Here is a 13,833-nt window from a genome sequence, read left to right on the forward strand (position 1 = left end):
TTTCACGTCTGTTTTCAGAAGTTCAGTCCCCTCTCGCTTCTCTGTCAATTGTCCAGTTTTGGAAATACTCAGCTTTTCAGCTTCCTATCTCAAAAAAAAAAAAAAAAAAAAAAAAGAAAAGAAAAGAAAAAAAAATAAACCAAGAAGCTCAGAAGTCAGGCAGACATTTCCTATCTTTCACTGGCCTACTTTAGAGGGTGTTGTTAAATAAGCCTCTTTTTTGTTTTATTTATCCTATTTGTGAGTATTTTCCCTCCTAGCCTGTGTAGTTAAACATAGGGATGTTGCCTGCACTACGGTCTTTCCTGCCCAAAGTCAGTCTGCTCATGTTAAGCCAGCTGGCATAATACAACAACAACACATAGTACAACAACAGCTGGACCTGTTTCTGCGAAAATCTAGGTCACTTCTTGCAGTGTGTTTTGCCAGTTCTGAATCAAGCACTTAGCGATCTGTGTGTTAACAGAAAGTGTGTGTACATATCTTTAATCACTGGAGCTGCTTTTGGTAATATTTTTTCTTTGATAGTAACACTCCTCATGAAAATTGCATAGTGACACATATTAACAGCCCACATTGAAGCCGCCTGGATGCAAACGGGGTCCAGGTTCACACGTTGAGGATCCGCGATGGTGCCTGGAAAACAGCAGAAGGATTGGGAGAGAACTTGGTCTCCACTTCTGGAATCTGGTGGGGTGAGCAGGGGGGAAGAAATGTTAGTGCAGCACAAAGTGCAACTCTGGTGTGAATTTTACTGGGTCTAGAGAGTTTGGCATATCTGCTCTGACCCGTAACATGCCATTACTTGATAACCATTTGCTCTTGGATGGACATAGCAGAGACGGGTCTAAGCTTTCAGGATGACTGACGGGAGATGTATAATGCTTGGCTGTGGAGGAGTGGTTTAATTAGAACCAGGCCCTTGGACCTTGAGGTGTGTTCTGTAGCAAGAAGACAGTCATGGCTGGGCAGTTATTTATGCATCCAGCACAGGACTCTGGATGAATCTGGCCATAAAACGTTTATGAGCTTTGCTTTGTGCTGAGTATTTTGATGGCACTGCCCAAGCAGAGAAAGAAGAGCATGACCGCAGAACAACAGAGTCTAGGAGAAAGGAAAATAGCTATTGATCTGTTTTTTGTTGTGTTGTTCATTTTTTTCCACCCCTCTAGGGACGCATCTGAAACACTGAGGAACAAGAGTAGCATCACAAACAAAGCCTGGGTAGTGCTCAGTGGCTGTGGAAAGATCAGCACTGAGTCTTGCACACAGGCTGTCAGACCATAAACTGACTTCTCAAGTGTCTAGCAAATCCATGTTCAGGCAAGAGGGAAAATCCAGATGGCCGTGAACAAATCGGGTACTTGAAACAGTCTCACTTCTGTTTGAACTGGTGATTCTGCAGCATCATCTCTATCTCAGATACACTTTTCCCTCTGCTGACCATAATAAAAAGGTCCCGGTGGAACCTTGCTTACCTCATCTGCAGTATTGTGTCTTTAGTGATGTCTCAGAATGTCTCTGGGATCCCATTTCTGTTTTTCGCTTTCCCAGGACCTGGGATGGGGACTCTGATGGGTTCATCTAGGACCCTTTCCTCGGGCTCCTGCCTGTGACACTGAAAGCCTAAGGAGGGCAGTGTATCTCTCACAGCACTACACATCTTGGGCAACAGGAGGCACTACCTTGGAAGGAAGACTTTTTGGCAGGACAGTGCTCTCGCACTGGCGTTTCCTACTGCTGCCATCTTTCCTTTCTCCCTCCTCCTGCAGCTGCCCAAGTCTTGGGCTGTCTGAGCCTGAGAATGGTATTTTACCCCTGCAGAGTCCCAACTCTTCTGACCTTGTTGCTGCACCTCAGAAAACATCCCAGACTATCGCAGAAGACATTCCAAGGCAGAGAGGCAGTTTTCATAAGATTTGCAGATTCTCTCTTGCTTTGCCGTAGGCCACTGTCCCACATTTAGTTGCGCTGGGTACATCTGTTGTGCGCGTTGTTAGGGCTTTGAGCCAGCAGCCCTCTGGGGAGGAGGCATTTGGCTGCCTGCTGACTAAACATTTCTTCCTCATCTCCTCCAAGACAAAGATTTGCTTTTTACAAATGGCTCAAGAGGAGCTGCTCATCTCTAATGGTGCTAAATACTGCAGCTGGGGAATCCTGCCCTAGCCATGTCTCTGCTTTCTAACTGCAGTTAGTGCAGCTGGTTTGCAGCTGGTCATGAAGCATGGTTCTGCGGTGTCCTAATGCAAAACGCTGCTAAACTATGGCTGTTTCTGTGTGCAGTCTTTCCTTCCTTACCAGGATGCATGAGTATTTGGGGCCGTGTCAGGGAAAATGCTGAGTAGAGAGAGAATTCAAAGGTTTTGCAGTAGTGCTTACATGTGTTTGGCCAACAAGAAGACATTCTTACGCTGCTAGAAAAGGTCATAGAAATGCACACGGAAATCACAAGGAAGCCTGAGTGCACTTACTATAGCCATATTCTGCTTGAGGGTGGCAGAGGTGAAATTTTCTGCCCTTCCCATGATGTAGGAATTTGGTGCTGTTTGAGTGGGTGGAGTTCGTTAGGCAACAACATGCAAACATTTCATACAAGCATTTATCAGTGTTTAGTATCAACTGTGAAGGTCTAAGTCTCTCACTACAGCCCTAGACTTGGCAGAAGAGAGATGCACCACGGACTGACCATTCTGAATATGTACAGAGGCTGTTAAATAGACCTTATACAAAGATACATAGTGACACACACCTTGTACACAAGGCATCCAATTGTGGGAATCGCAAATCTTGAACTGCCCGACTTTCATGCAGTTTAAAATCCTGATCTCAGTGTTGCATTATGTTAAGTTATGAAAAAAACATTCTCTAGCATGCCTCTCTGAAAGCAAAGGATGGCCACATTACCTAATGGACAGTGAGGAAAGAGCGCTCAATGAGAACATGGCTTAATTCTATGCATGCCACACTGGTTAACAAATGAGGATTTGCTAATGCATGCTTTGGGCTTTACCCACATGGACACAGAAATTTGAAAAAGTGTTAATTACCTTAAAATCTGCCTTGTAGCTTGTCTCTTGAACAAAATGTTCTTCTGGGATAATGAAGCCTTGCTTTGTCTTTATAGGTTTGGATGGTTTTGCTCCAGTCCATGGGCGATATTCTTGCCTGAAACGAGATTGTCAATACAAAAAAACCATAACATGCAATAAACTAGCAGGGAAATGGTGTTTCTGCTCAGAATGGGGGTAAAGCAAGATAGAATCAGTTCACAATATTGAACTGATGTAAGGCTAACTGTTCTGGAATAAAGAGGAAATGCGCCTAGGAGCTGTTTCTCTTCAAAAGCCCAGACTCGGTGAAAGAGGTAACAGGCTGACTGTCTGCCTTGGTGTGTAACTCTTCTGCTTCACTTTCTGGCACATACATGTCCTCTCTTGGAGGTGATTGGTAATTTTCTGGATAAAAAAAGGAAGGGTAACTATTAGCTTCATAGGTTTTTTGCTTCATTCTTTACTTGGCTTGGCTCTCGGCTTATTTGCCACTGTGTGATGTTTTATGCTTTTGTGATCACTTAGTCAGAAATGCATCAGAAGGGAGGCCGCACCCCCACTGGCAGATATTTCAATTGTTATTTTCCTTCACGTGGGAGCAAGTGCTTTTACTTCACGTGATAATGTTGATGTCTGAAGTGTCTGGCTGGTTATAACTTCTGGAGTAGTGATGGCTGAGGAAATGGGTGCAGAGGCTGCCCACTTAGATAGAGGCACAAGTTTCAACAGCTCTGAAAGGCAGCCTGCCAGGCTGGCTCAGCTAGGCTGCTAGTGTCCTTCTGCAACCCTCACTCTGCCTATCTGTCCCTTTTGTCACAGATATGCCCATGTGTGCTGCAAATGTGGCCCGGAATGGGTTTGCTCTTGCTGCTGTGAGGTGCTTCCTTTCACCTTCTCTGCATCTTGCTTTGCAGACTTGCTCGAGCAGTAGGTGACTGCCTGCCTGGCTCTCTGGGTGTCTGGGGGCTCTGTTACTGCTGCTGTTGCACCTCAGCGTGCTGAAGTGCCTTGCAGAATGGCAGTGTTGCTGAGCAGAGTCCCAAGAAGGCAATCTTGCAATGGGAAATCCCAGACATGCGTCATTACTTAGTTAAATTTGAGCTCTGCTCTGCCCTGCAGCCAGAGGGAGGACACCCAGCTACTGGGCAAAATGATACAAAACTGTTATTCACAACCCAGTGGTTTCCAGGCTCTTGAACCTGCTGTTCCACATAAAGTTGGCTTGCCTTAAGGATGCTGTTGGAGTTGATTCTTGGGTATATATCCTTGTGGTGGCTGGTTTCCCTGTCGCATCCCAGTGAAACGCAGTGTGTCCCTGGGCTTTCAGTGAACGGCTGTGCTGCCTGTCTCTGCAGCAGCTCTGTCCCACTACTTTGTAACCGATCATTTGCTGATTTGGCAGACATCCCAGCACTGGCCTTTTGGGTCATCGGACTCTCATTTTGGCTGGAAGCCGATCTTTTTCCTCTCTCCTTCCTCTGTTGGCCTAGATAGCCAGAGCTGTTTGAAAACATATATGCAGTGGTGAGATGCTGTGCTTACATCCATAGGAACAGCACTATGAGGGCAAATACAATGGCTGAGATTCACAGCACTTCTATCTGAACCCCAGATTTCCTCCTGGAGCAACTCAGAATCCTCAGACAAAGGGGAAGGCTGAGTGAGACGGGGAGGAATCGTTCCTTCTGGAAGCTGGGGGACTTAAAAAGAAAAGGTCCAGAAAGTACAGCTAACAGCTCTGCCTTTCAGCTTGTAGGATGCAAATACTCATCTGCAACCGCACAGCCAAGAGTCAAAAGGAGTGAGAACCCAAATGCTGGTTTAATAACTTGACTAGATATTAGTCATAGAGTAACAAATGGAATCAAAATGCAGCAGAACATCGAGCCTACTTGGAGTAAGGGGAAGAGGAACAATCTGATTTCTAACATTACTCAGTTAATTCAAGGCTCTATCAAGATTCAGTGACTTGTTTCTCTGGTTGTGCATGGTTGTGAGTGCTTGAGAAAGCCAGGTGTCACACCAGCCGAACTGTGTGTTGCCTCTTCCCCCCTCCCTCACTTTTGCCACCATGAATGGTGTCCTGTCCCAAACTACACTAGTAAAAGAAAAAAAGCAGGCATCTTTGAGACTGCCAGATGTGGAAAGGAATACAGCCTCCAAGACCCTTACTCGGTTCCCAAGTTCTCTTTAGTTCTATTGCTGTAACCTATAGGTGAAGCTTTTGATGTCTGTAAATAGAAACAACCCAGTGGTACTTACAAGTCTTACTAAAGCACTGGAGTTGTGAAAGAGAAAGAAAAGACTCCTGAATTGTAGGAAAGCTTTAGACAGTAGAGATGAAAAGGGCTTCTCAGAGGCTGTAATGCTGCTTCTTCACCTCTGACTTGCTATAAAAGCAGTACCAAGAAGCTGTTGGCAGATGGTTGCCCATCTGCCAACAGATGGTTTTCTGTGGAACTGCTCTAATCACATAAATCACTGATTTGCCAGGCATTGCTCCTTGCCATAACTGCTTAGCAGAGCCTGCAGAAAGGGATTTTTTTTTCTCTTACAGTGTGTCAGGATCTGAGCTAAGAGGGAAGTTATTAATAAATTCACTATGGAGAGCTGAAAGGCTTATGGCCTCCTGGGATGGTTTAACCCCACAATGATAACTACAAACTGAGCAAGTGATAGTAGAATCAATGTGTGTCCTGCAAACAACAACAACAAAAGTCATTGCATTGTCATTGTCACCAGAGGTTAATGCAACGCTTAACTTCAAAGACAGTTGTTCAGGTTAAATAGTGGTTGTGTGCCATTTCCACCTTTTGGTGAGCAGGACCACCTGTACTTTAGGTCTGTTGGGCAACATTTTTCATGAATGGGGAGAAAGGCTGCTTTTAAAGGTGACTGACTCTTTTATACTGCATTGAGAGCCTGCTCTGATGTGCTGTTTGTTTGTGCTGTGAGGATTTAAACCACCTGGAAACTTTTATTGGCCTGACTTTGGCTCTCTGATCTGATTGTAACCCATCCATCCAGTGGCAGTCACCACCACAGGCCTTTGCTGCACCATTTCAGGGAGTCCGTAGATAAAAGCAGCATCTTCTGCTGGTAGAGAAGATCGCTGTTGGAAAGGCACACAGGGGGTTTCATCACTGCTAATTAGCACGACTGGACTTGGGAGAGCTCTCTCTCCTGCCTCTGCAAGCCTCGTCCTCCATCAATTGGTCCTTGGTAGCCCAGCCTGCCCAGTCAGGCCTTGGCCACCCCAGAGATGTGAATCCACATGCTGGGTTCAGGGTCATCTGAGACCAGATGGAGGGCAAATGTAGCAGAGCAGCGATGGTGACCCAGCCCCTCTTCGCTGGTTCTGTGTCGCTGAATGCAGCATCCGAGTGGCATTGCCTAAGCTAGTCTCATTTATTCCTCCACTGCCATCATCACTGTAATACGCGGGCACCCCAGTGAGAATTAATAGGCTTAACTGTCATTTGTCACATTTTCTCTTCAGAGGGAAAGTTGTATGCACAGGATAGGAGCATCCATTGTTAGGATCTTCTTTTTAAAGTACACACTGTGCCTTCATCAGAGAAGGCAGAGTGAGGTGGTGTGCTCAGGGCAGTAGGTAGTACTGTGTGAATTAGGAAACCCCTTGCAGCTGCTCAGCCAAGCTGCTGCCACAGATGTGCCATTTCCTTTACAGTGGGGACAGTTCTGTTCTGCCACAGCATCATTGAGAGGCCAGTTTCAGATGATATACTGAGTCTGAGCATCTCAGAAAGCAAAGACATCTTGACTTGATTGGAAATACCCCGAAAGACCAGAGCGAGGAGCAGATGGGATACTGGAGGCCTCTCCAAGCCTTGGACACATAAGCAGATTATGTCCATTCTTCTACTCAGCCAGGAGAGCACAGTGTGTGTCTGTGACTGGGGGAAAGACATCGGGGTGGTGGAGGAAAAGTTAGAAGAGTAGAGGAGAGAGTTGAAGGGTAGAGAGACCATCAAATAGGAATTATAGAGGAGGAGGCAGGAGAAAAAAAAAAAGTGAGTGAAGTGTGATGTTTAGTGATTACTTGGCAGTTTTGGCTCTTAGAGTCTCTTCCACTGGAGATTTTCAAGACTACACAGGACAAACCTGGCTTATTCCTGTCTTGGTTTTCATCTGTCACGGGTCAAACAGTACTTCGAGTTGATTGTATGTGTGGAGTCGATCGTGTGTGACCTGTCAGAGGCCTGTGTGAATGGGAGTTTGTAGGTGGGTCTCTGGGTCTTCGTTTCTGTGATTATCCCATTTCCCATTCTTTCCCCTTTTCCTCTAACACAGGTTTGGGTGCACGTTGAGTGGAGGAACTTCCAGCTAGCTGTATGCAACACCCTTAAATTTTCCTGATTTCAATTCTGAAGATTATTTCGCAGATGGGAGATTCTTTCTTGAGCCAGCTATTTCCAACTGCCCTTATTCTTTCCTTCCAACTCTCTGTTCCTCTGCCCAACCCTTTCTTCCCCAGCCAGGCTATGGGAAGCCTCTCTAGATCAACCCTGTACAAGCTTACAACTTAAATACCATAAAAGTCAGGGATTGCAGTATTAATTTCCCCATGCAGTATTAATTTCCCCAAGCAGCAAGGTACTTAATTATTTAAAGATAACTTTAAGCCTTGATTATAAAAGCTTTACTTCCTTTATTAAGTTTAAGCATGTGTTTAAATATCTTGCTGGATCAAGGATGGAGCTCCTCACAGTGTTCTTAACCCTGCTAGCTAAGGTATGTGCCATAATCCCATATTGTGCTGAACATGTGTGTAGTGACTTCTTTTTTCTTCTGCACACCTGAAATAAGATGCTTCAGTGTGAACTGCTCACCACAGTTCACTTTGCCCTTGTGCAGAAGCAGTGTTTGAGGGTAGGTAAATAGTATAGACAGCAAAGCAATGTGTGACTCTGTGACTGCATGCATAGTGCGGAGGGGAAGTGGGCCACCCTGTGCTACCTTGCTTGGTGGGGAGGACCCTTCTGTGAATACAGTGCTACAGAGCACGCTGAACGCTCACATGGAAAGGTGGGTTTTCAGTTCACTGGGGACCTTCAGCCCTGTCAATCCTAGTATCACTAGTGGTGACATTAGCAGTAGCACATCAGGTGCTTAACCCTGAAATGACACTAGCTTTTTCCATATCATTTTCCTTCGGTGAAAGCAACAAAGCAAACTTGAAGACCATTTGTGTGGCTATACTCTGGGCAAGAAACACTGCTTATCGACATCCCTAATTTGGTCTGCCTCCACAGCCACAGAGCTGTTAGCACAAGCCAGGTACACTTGAATGCCTCCTCACATAGCAGAAGCATCAACTGCAGAGATTAGGCCCAACTTGGCACTATGTATGTGTCAAGAAATTGTTAGCCATCCTCCCCCTTTCTCAAGGGCAGATTTTGCCAAAGAGACAAGGGGCAGAAGAAGAAGAGGTAAAACAAATGTTTTAATCTCTGACCTAGCATTTTTCACTTGCACCTTTGAAGTGTGTTCCAAGGGCTTTTAAAGAAGGAGAAATTGAAACCTAAAGGAGTGAGAAGAAGAAAGGAGAGAGCTCTCTGCTAGCCTCTTTCCCCTGACAGAGGGGCAGTGGCCACATCCCAGTTGCCTTCTAACAACACAGGAAGACTGTGGCACCCATCAAACAGGCGCTAGTTAGCACATGGCTGTTGAGAGTATCAGCTTCCCTCATGCAGCACAGAAGGGAGGTAAGCGGCCAGTAAGCCACTTCTTTGCCTCCGAAACACCTGCTAAATGCATTCAAACCATCTTCTTGCATCAAATCTCTGTTGCGTCAGGAGTACATAGCACTTGTGACTTGCTGCTGAAAGCAAAAAGGTGCTTCCGTGACGCTGAAGGGTAAAAACTTCAGGGAGGGCAGATGGAGGAGCTCTGAGGCCCTGTTCTGTGTCTTTCAGCATCAAGGAGGTGTAGTGTCCTGCAACACTCTACAGCAGCCCCTGGAGTCATTTCACAACGGGGGCAAATCCCATTTTTGCCTTTTATGTGCAGTTTATATTGATCTGGCTTGGTTTGGGTGGCTGAGCTTTTCTCTGTAGACCACTCGGTCTTTGACTTCATTTGGGGTCTAGCAGAATTTCAACTGAAAAATTCCCATTGGAGCCCATTGGCCTTCTTGGCCATGAGGGCACATTGTTGCCTCATGGGGAACTTGGTGTCAACCAGGACTCCCAAATCCCTCTCCATGGAGCTGCTTTCCAGCAGGTCAACCCCTAACCTGTGTGGTGCCAGGGGTTATTCCTGCCCAGGTGCAGGGCCCTGCTCTTGTCCTTGTTGAACCTCAGGAGGTTCCTCTCCGCCCAACTCTCCAACCTGTCCAGGTCCCTCTGAATGGCAACGCAGCCCTCGGGAGTGTCGGCCACTCCATCCAAGTTGGTATCGTCCGCAAACTTGTGATTATGGACAAGGTTGTTCTTTTTGTTCTTGGTTGGTGATCGCGTTTGCTCGGTTCTATAAAAGACCAGATCAAGCTAGCTGCACCATGTGTGGGAAGGATACAGCCTGCTTTGTGTGCAGCTGAGTTTCCTTCTGTGCTTAAAAAATCTTAGAGATGTAGAGGGAAAGATGGAGGAGGAACTTGCAGAATGAAGTCTCACAGAAGCATTACCCTGATATGCAAAATATATACCACACTAGGCTCAGTATTACAGGGGACTTCCTGCTGCACAAGAACAAATGTGTGATGGAGTGTTGTTGAAACAAGCAACCAAAATCCCTGAATCTTTTCTTAAAAAATACTTACAGAATTAAGCCAAAATCAGCAGTACCACTAAAAGCTTAGAATAGACCATGTAACAAAGCCAACTTTTCAATCCATTTATATCTTATCTCTTTAATATTAAACAAGCCCAGATGGCTACTGAGACCTGACAGAGTCATAAAATCCTATTGCAGGCAGTTGCCTGGCCCTATGTTCACTGCAGCTGCTGACTGCACTAGCAGGAGCCTCGTGCTGCCTGCATGACCTGCCTTGGTGCAGAGCCTGCTACAGCAGCTACAGTGCACACAAGTCAAACAGCTACTGCAGAGGCACATACTACCCTGCCACAGAGCCCTGTCCTGCCTGTTCTTAATGCAGTGCAGAATCTCTAACTCTTGTAACACCCAAAGAGGTGGGACCTGCACGTAGGTGCCATCTAGAAAGGAAATGTGAGGGCCAGAGCAAACACCAGGGGTGTTTTTTGTGCATAACCTCCTCTAGTGAGCTGCTGAACCAGCACTACTCTCCACTCCAGCACAGACCCATCCTCCCTTTCCCTGAGTACTTTAGTACATAACCTGCTTCACTCAACCTCCTCCTCAAGCACACTCCAGCTGCCCCCTCTCAGGCCAGACCCCAATAGACTAGGCCCACACCTGCCTCTGCTTTACCTGCACTACAGCTGATTTGCCTTTTCTGCTTCCTCAACAGCTGCTTCACCCACACCAGAGCCAGGTGGGCCAGCTTTTCCCTGTTGAGTGCCTACAAGAAGCAGAGCAGGCAGGTGTTGCAGGAGGTTAGTGAAAGTGGTGGTTATGTATGGCTGCTAAAGACCCTGGGAAAGAGCAAGGAGGAGCTTTCAGGCCTTCATGGGAGAAGATGATGAGGAATACCTAGTGCTGCTGCTCAGCACTTTCCTGAAGGTGAGGCTGATGTTTGCAGATTGTGATGCTGCCCTTAAAGTACAGGTATGAGGCATGGAGGGAGAACTGCAGTGTGGTATCATTAGTGGAAATGTCCTTGTGTTTGTTGGTGTGTGACTTGTAAAAAGTGGCTGTGTTGTGGCTTCTCATTTCCCTGCTTACAGTGAGGAGCTTTTTCAGCATTTTCTGTTGTTTAAGCATAGTTTTCCACATAAAAGCTCAGCACTCCAAATGTAGCTGCAAATGAGTGTGCTAAGTACTAGTCACTTAAATTCTGGTTAGTCTGGCTTAAAAAAGAGAAAAAGCAAACATTATATACCAAACCAGACTCTTACTGCCCTTAGAAGCTATTGTGGACATCATTATTTCTGCTGCCTGTTGTGTTTCTTTTGACCTGCTTAGCCTGCAACGTGTTCAGTGCGTTATCTAGGATGTGCAACAGCTTAGAGTTGCTAGTTGAGCAGTCTGTGTTGCTGTAGCTGGCCATGGCTCTGCCTTCAGTGCACAGCAGTCCTTGTGTTAGCTGTGATGAATTCTTGGACAACTCAGCTTCTTACTTTTCCCAAAGTTTCTGTTATGATTTGTTGGCTGGTATCTCACTCTCGCCATGTGATTCGTGTGTGAAATTGTCGTGCTCCTATTGGAGTAGTTGTGAGCCCTGTGCAAGAATAGACTAGTTGGAGGGAAGGAAGGTGCAAAAAGTGGCTCTTCTCTGACAGAAGCTGTGACTTAAATGAATGCTTAATGTACCCTTGACTTGGGGTCAGACTGAAGAACTAGAGGGATGTTTAAACAACAGTTTGAAGAGGGATATGTTCCCAGCGAATGAATCTTGCTAAAGCTGTTTGAGACAGGTTTCTCTTTTGAAGAACTTCCTGTGCTACAATACTCATAAGTGCTTTTCTTCAGAAAAGCAAAAATCATCACTTGGTAGCTGATTGTTCTGTTAGGTGTGTCAAAGAATAAAACAGCTTACAGATTCCCTACCACAGCCATGCATTTCCATAGACAGTATGTAGCTGCATTTGTACCAGAGATGCTGCCTGTGTGAGGAGGAAGATAGGCAGTATGCATTTGCATGCAGGTTTATAACCCTTTCCAGGACCCCAGTGTTTTTCTCTTAGAAAGCTCTTTGATTAACTATGTAATGAATTGCAATTACCAAGGAAATTGTCTTGGCTACCTAATAGATCACTAGGGTATTAATATTTGGAGTTCAATTAGAATAAGACTAGTTACTCTGTCAATATACTTAATAGGCATATCACCATCAGTCAAACATTATTATTAGGGAACATGCAGCAGTGTGAAACTGAGGTGATATTTTGTATTGACCATACAGCAGCTTCAATTCCCTTTCTCCCCAGGGTGAATATGAATGCTACTTAATGAGAATTGAGGCTGAATTTGGATGCATCCAGACTTATTGCTTATTCCAGAAAAGAGTGTCTGTAATCAGTCATACTGATCAAAGGGAGAGGAAAGCATCAATAACTAAAAATCACTTAATCATTTTTAAAAGCCCTTAAGAAAAAGTGGTTTGTGATGGTTAAATTTTCCGTTGTATGTTATTGTCACTACTGGTTTAGAGTGCATCTTTGGAGCATGTCCCTGGTGTATGTCTGAGCTTTGAGCTGTAATTTGGCTCACCTTGTGTGGTATTCCAGGTACTGACAAATGTGGGGAGCATAGTTCAGTGCAGCTTCTGGTGAGTGCAGCTGGCTGTAGAAAATGTTGTGTCCTCCCAACATGGGTACGTGGAGCAGAGCTGTGCTACAGACAGCAGCGATCCCACTGGGCTTCCTTTCTATCCTTTCCTTTAAATGCACCAAAAGCTAGAAAATGCACGGAGGCTGTAGCTGTGGCTTTGGCAGTTATGTTTGCCCCAGCTGTGCTGTGCTGCAGAGAGACAGCTGTGACCCTGCTGGGCAGGGAGCTGGAGACCAGGTAGAGGGTAGGAAGTGATCTATTTTTAAATATCAATTCATGAAAGCAAACATGGCTAGGCTCAGCACAGTGCCCAGAGCATTCCCATTCCCCCTCCCCTTGTTTACGCCGTGTTGCCTCTTTGCGGCTGCTTGCGCTTTCCCCGCAGCTGAGCACCCCTAGCCTAGGCTGGAGCTGCATCCCGGGCTCCACGCTCTTGCTGCCGGGGAGGCCAGAGGGCAGGAGGGACCCGGCAGCGGGAGGCGCGGGTTACCTGTACGAGGTGGTGTGACCGCTGTCCCCTTGCGAGCGGGGCCACAGCTGCTTGAAGCTGCTGTACCTGCTCGCCTCGAGCCTCTCGTCTCTGTTGCTGGCAGGCAGGACGTAGACAGAGGTGCCTGGGGCAGGCTGCAAGGTGCTGGGGGCCCCGTTCCTCCTGCACTCGCTGCTGGTGCCGATCCAGGGGAACGCGTCCCGCTTCTGAAGCGGCCATGCTCGGAAGTCTTGCCGGTATTGGGTCTCAGCTGCAAAGGGCTCGGTGGCGGTGCTGGCCGGGCCCTTCTTGTGGGCACCCCCCTTGCCCAACCTCTTGACAGCCAGGGTGTCGGGCATGTGTGAGGTGGCGGCGGGCAGCTGGCTGCCCCCGCGTGCATGGCTCCCGCCTGTTGCGCCGCACGCGGGGCCGCCATCCTCCTGCTCCTCGATATCTGAGTAGTTGTGGATGGTGAGCGGCACGGAGAGGTCTGACTTGTCCAGCTGGTTCCAGAAGCGGGCTAGGCAGCACACACGGCTGATGCAGGGCCAGGCCATGACACCCGCAGCCAGCGCCGCAGCCCCACCGCGGAGCAGAGCCGCCCAGCGATGCGGCAGCGCCCGGCTCCGGCCCGCGCTAATACGGGCCCCTCCTCTCGCCACCCCCAGCCCCGTTAATGACACCCCCGCTCCAGGATTACAGGCAGTCACACGTGATGCTTGGGCGGCCAGAAGGCACTTAGTGCGGCTGCCTGCGTTGGCAAGAGATGCTGGGGATGCAGGGAGAAGCCCCTGAGCCTCTAGTGCTGCTCCCACCTGGTGTCACCCACACAGTATGTCCACTGCATCCCCCTGGGCTGGCAACTGTGGAGACACCCAGGAAGCCACTGGCTCACTCCTCTTACTACAGCTCCTGGTGTGAGCATTTAACACATTGGGA

At 47.2% G+C, this 13,833-nt stretch overlaps 1 protein-coding gene across 2 annotated transcripts; it reads right to left on the reverse strand.

Moving 5' to 3' along the window:
* Positions 1-399: 399 nt before the first annotated feature.
* MAP6D1 (MAP6 domain containing 1) lies at positions 400-13,451 on the reverse strand. 2 transcript variants are annotated; one of them, XM_088538077.1, is made up of 3 exons: positions 12,916-13,451; positions 3,048-3,165; positions 400-636 (listed from the first exon to the last, which is right to left on the reverse strand). In XM_088538077.1, exons 1-3 carry the CDS (start codon positions 13,449-13,451, stop codon positions 610-612), a joined length of 681 nt encoding a protein of 226 aa, XP_088394203.1. In that variant the 3' UTR covers positions 400-609. The 2 variants fall into 2 exon arrangements, with proteins under 2 accessions (XP_088394203.1, XP_088394202.1); XM_088538076.1 differs by having other exon boundaries at positions 400-687.
* Between the last annotated feature and the right edge of the window lie 382 nt (positions 13,452-13,833).

This window comes from Tinamus guttatus, unplaced genomic scaffold (genome assembly GCF_059628265.1).
Source record: "Tinamus guttatus ecotype Peru unplaced genomic scaffold, ASM5962826v1 Tinamus_guttatus_pri_ptg000927l, whole genome shotgun sequence".
NCBI classification, from domain to species: domain Eukaryota; kingdom Metazoa; phylum Chordata; class Aves; order Tinamiformes; family Tinamidae; genus Tinamus; species Tinamus guttatus.

Bases quoted from the DNA above. Each gene is read 5' to 3' on its own strand.
- MAP6D1 (XM_088538076.1), bottom strand. From the start codon at position 13,451: ATGGCCTGGCCCTGCATCAGCCGTGTGTGCTGCCTAGCCCGCTTCTGG. The intron at 3,166-12,915 runs GTAACCCGCGCC...ATCTCGTTTCAG, and splicing joins GGTCACACCACCTCGTACAG to GCAAGAATATCGCCCATGGA. The intron at 688-3,047 runs GTAATTAACACT...TCACCCCACCAG, and splicing joins GCTACAAGGCAGATTTTAAG to ATTCCAGAAGTGGAGACCAA.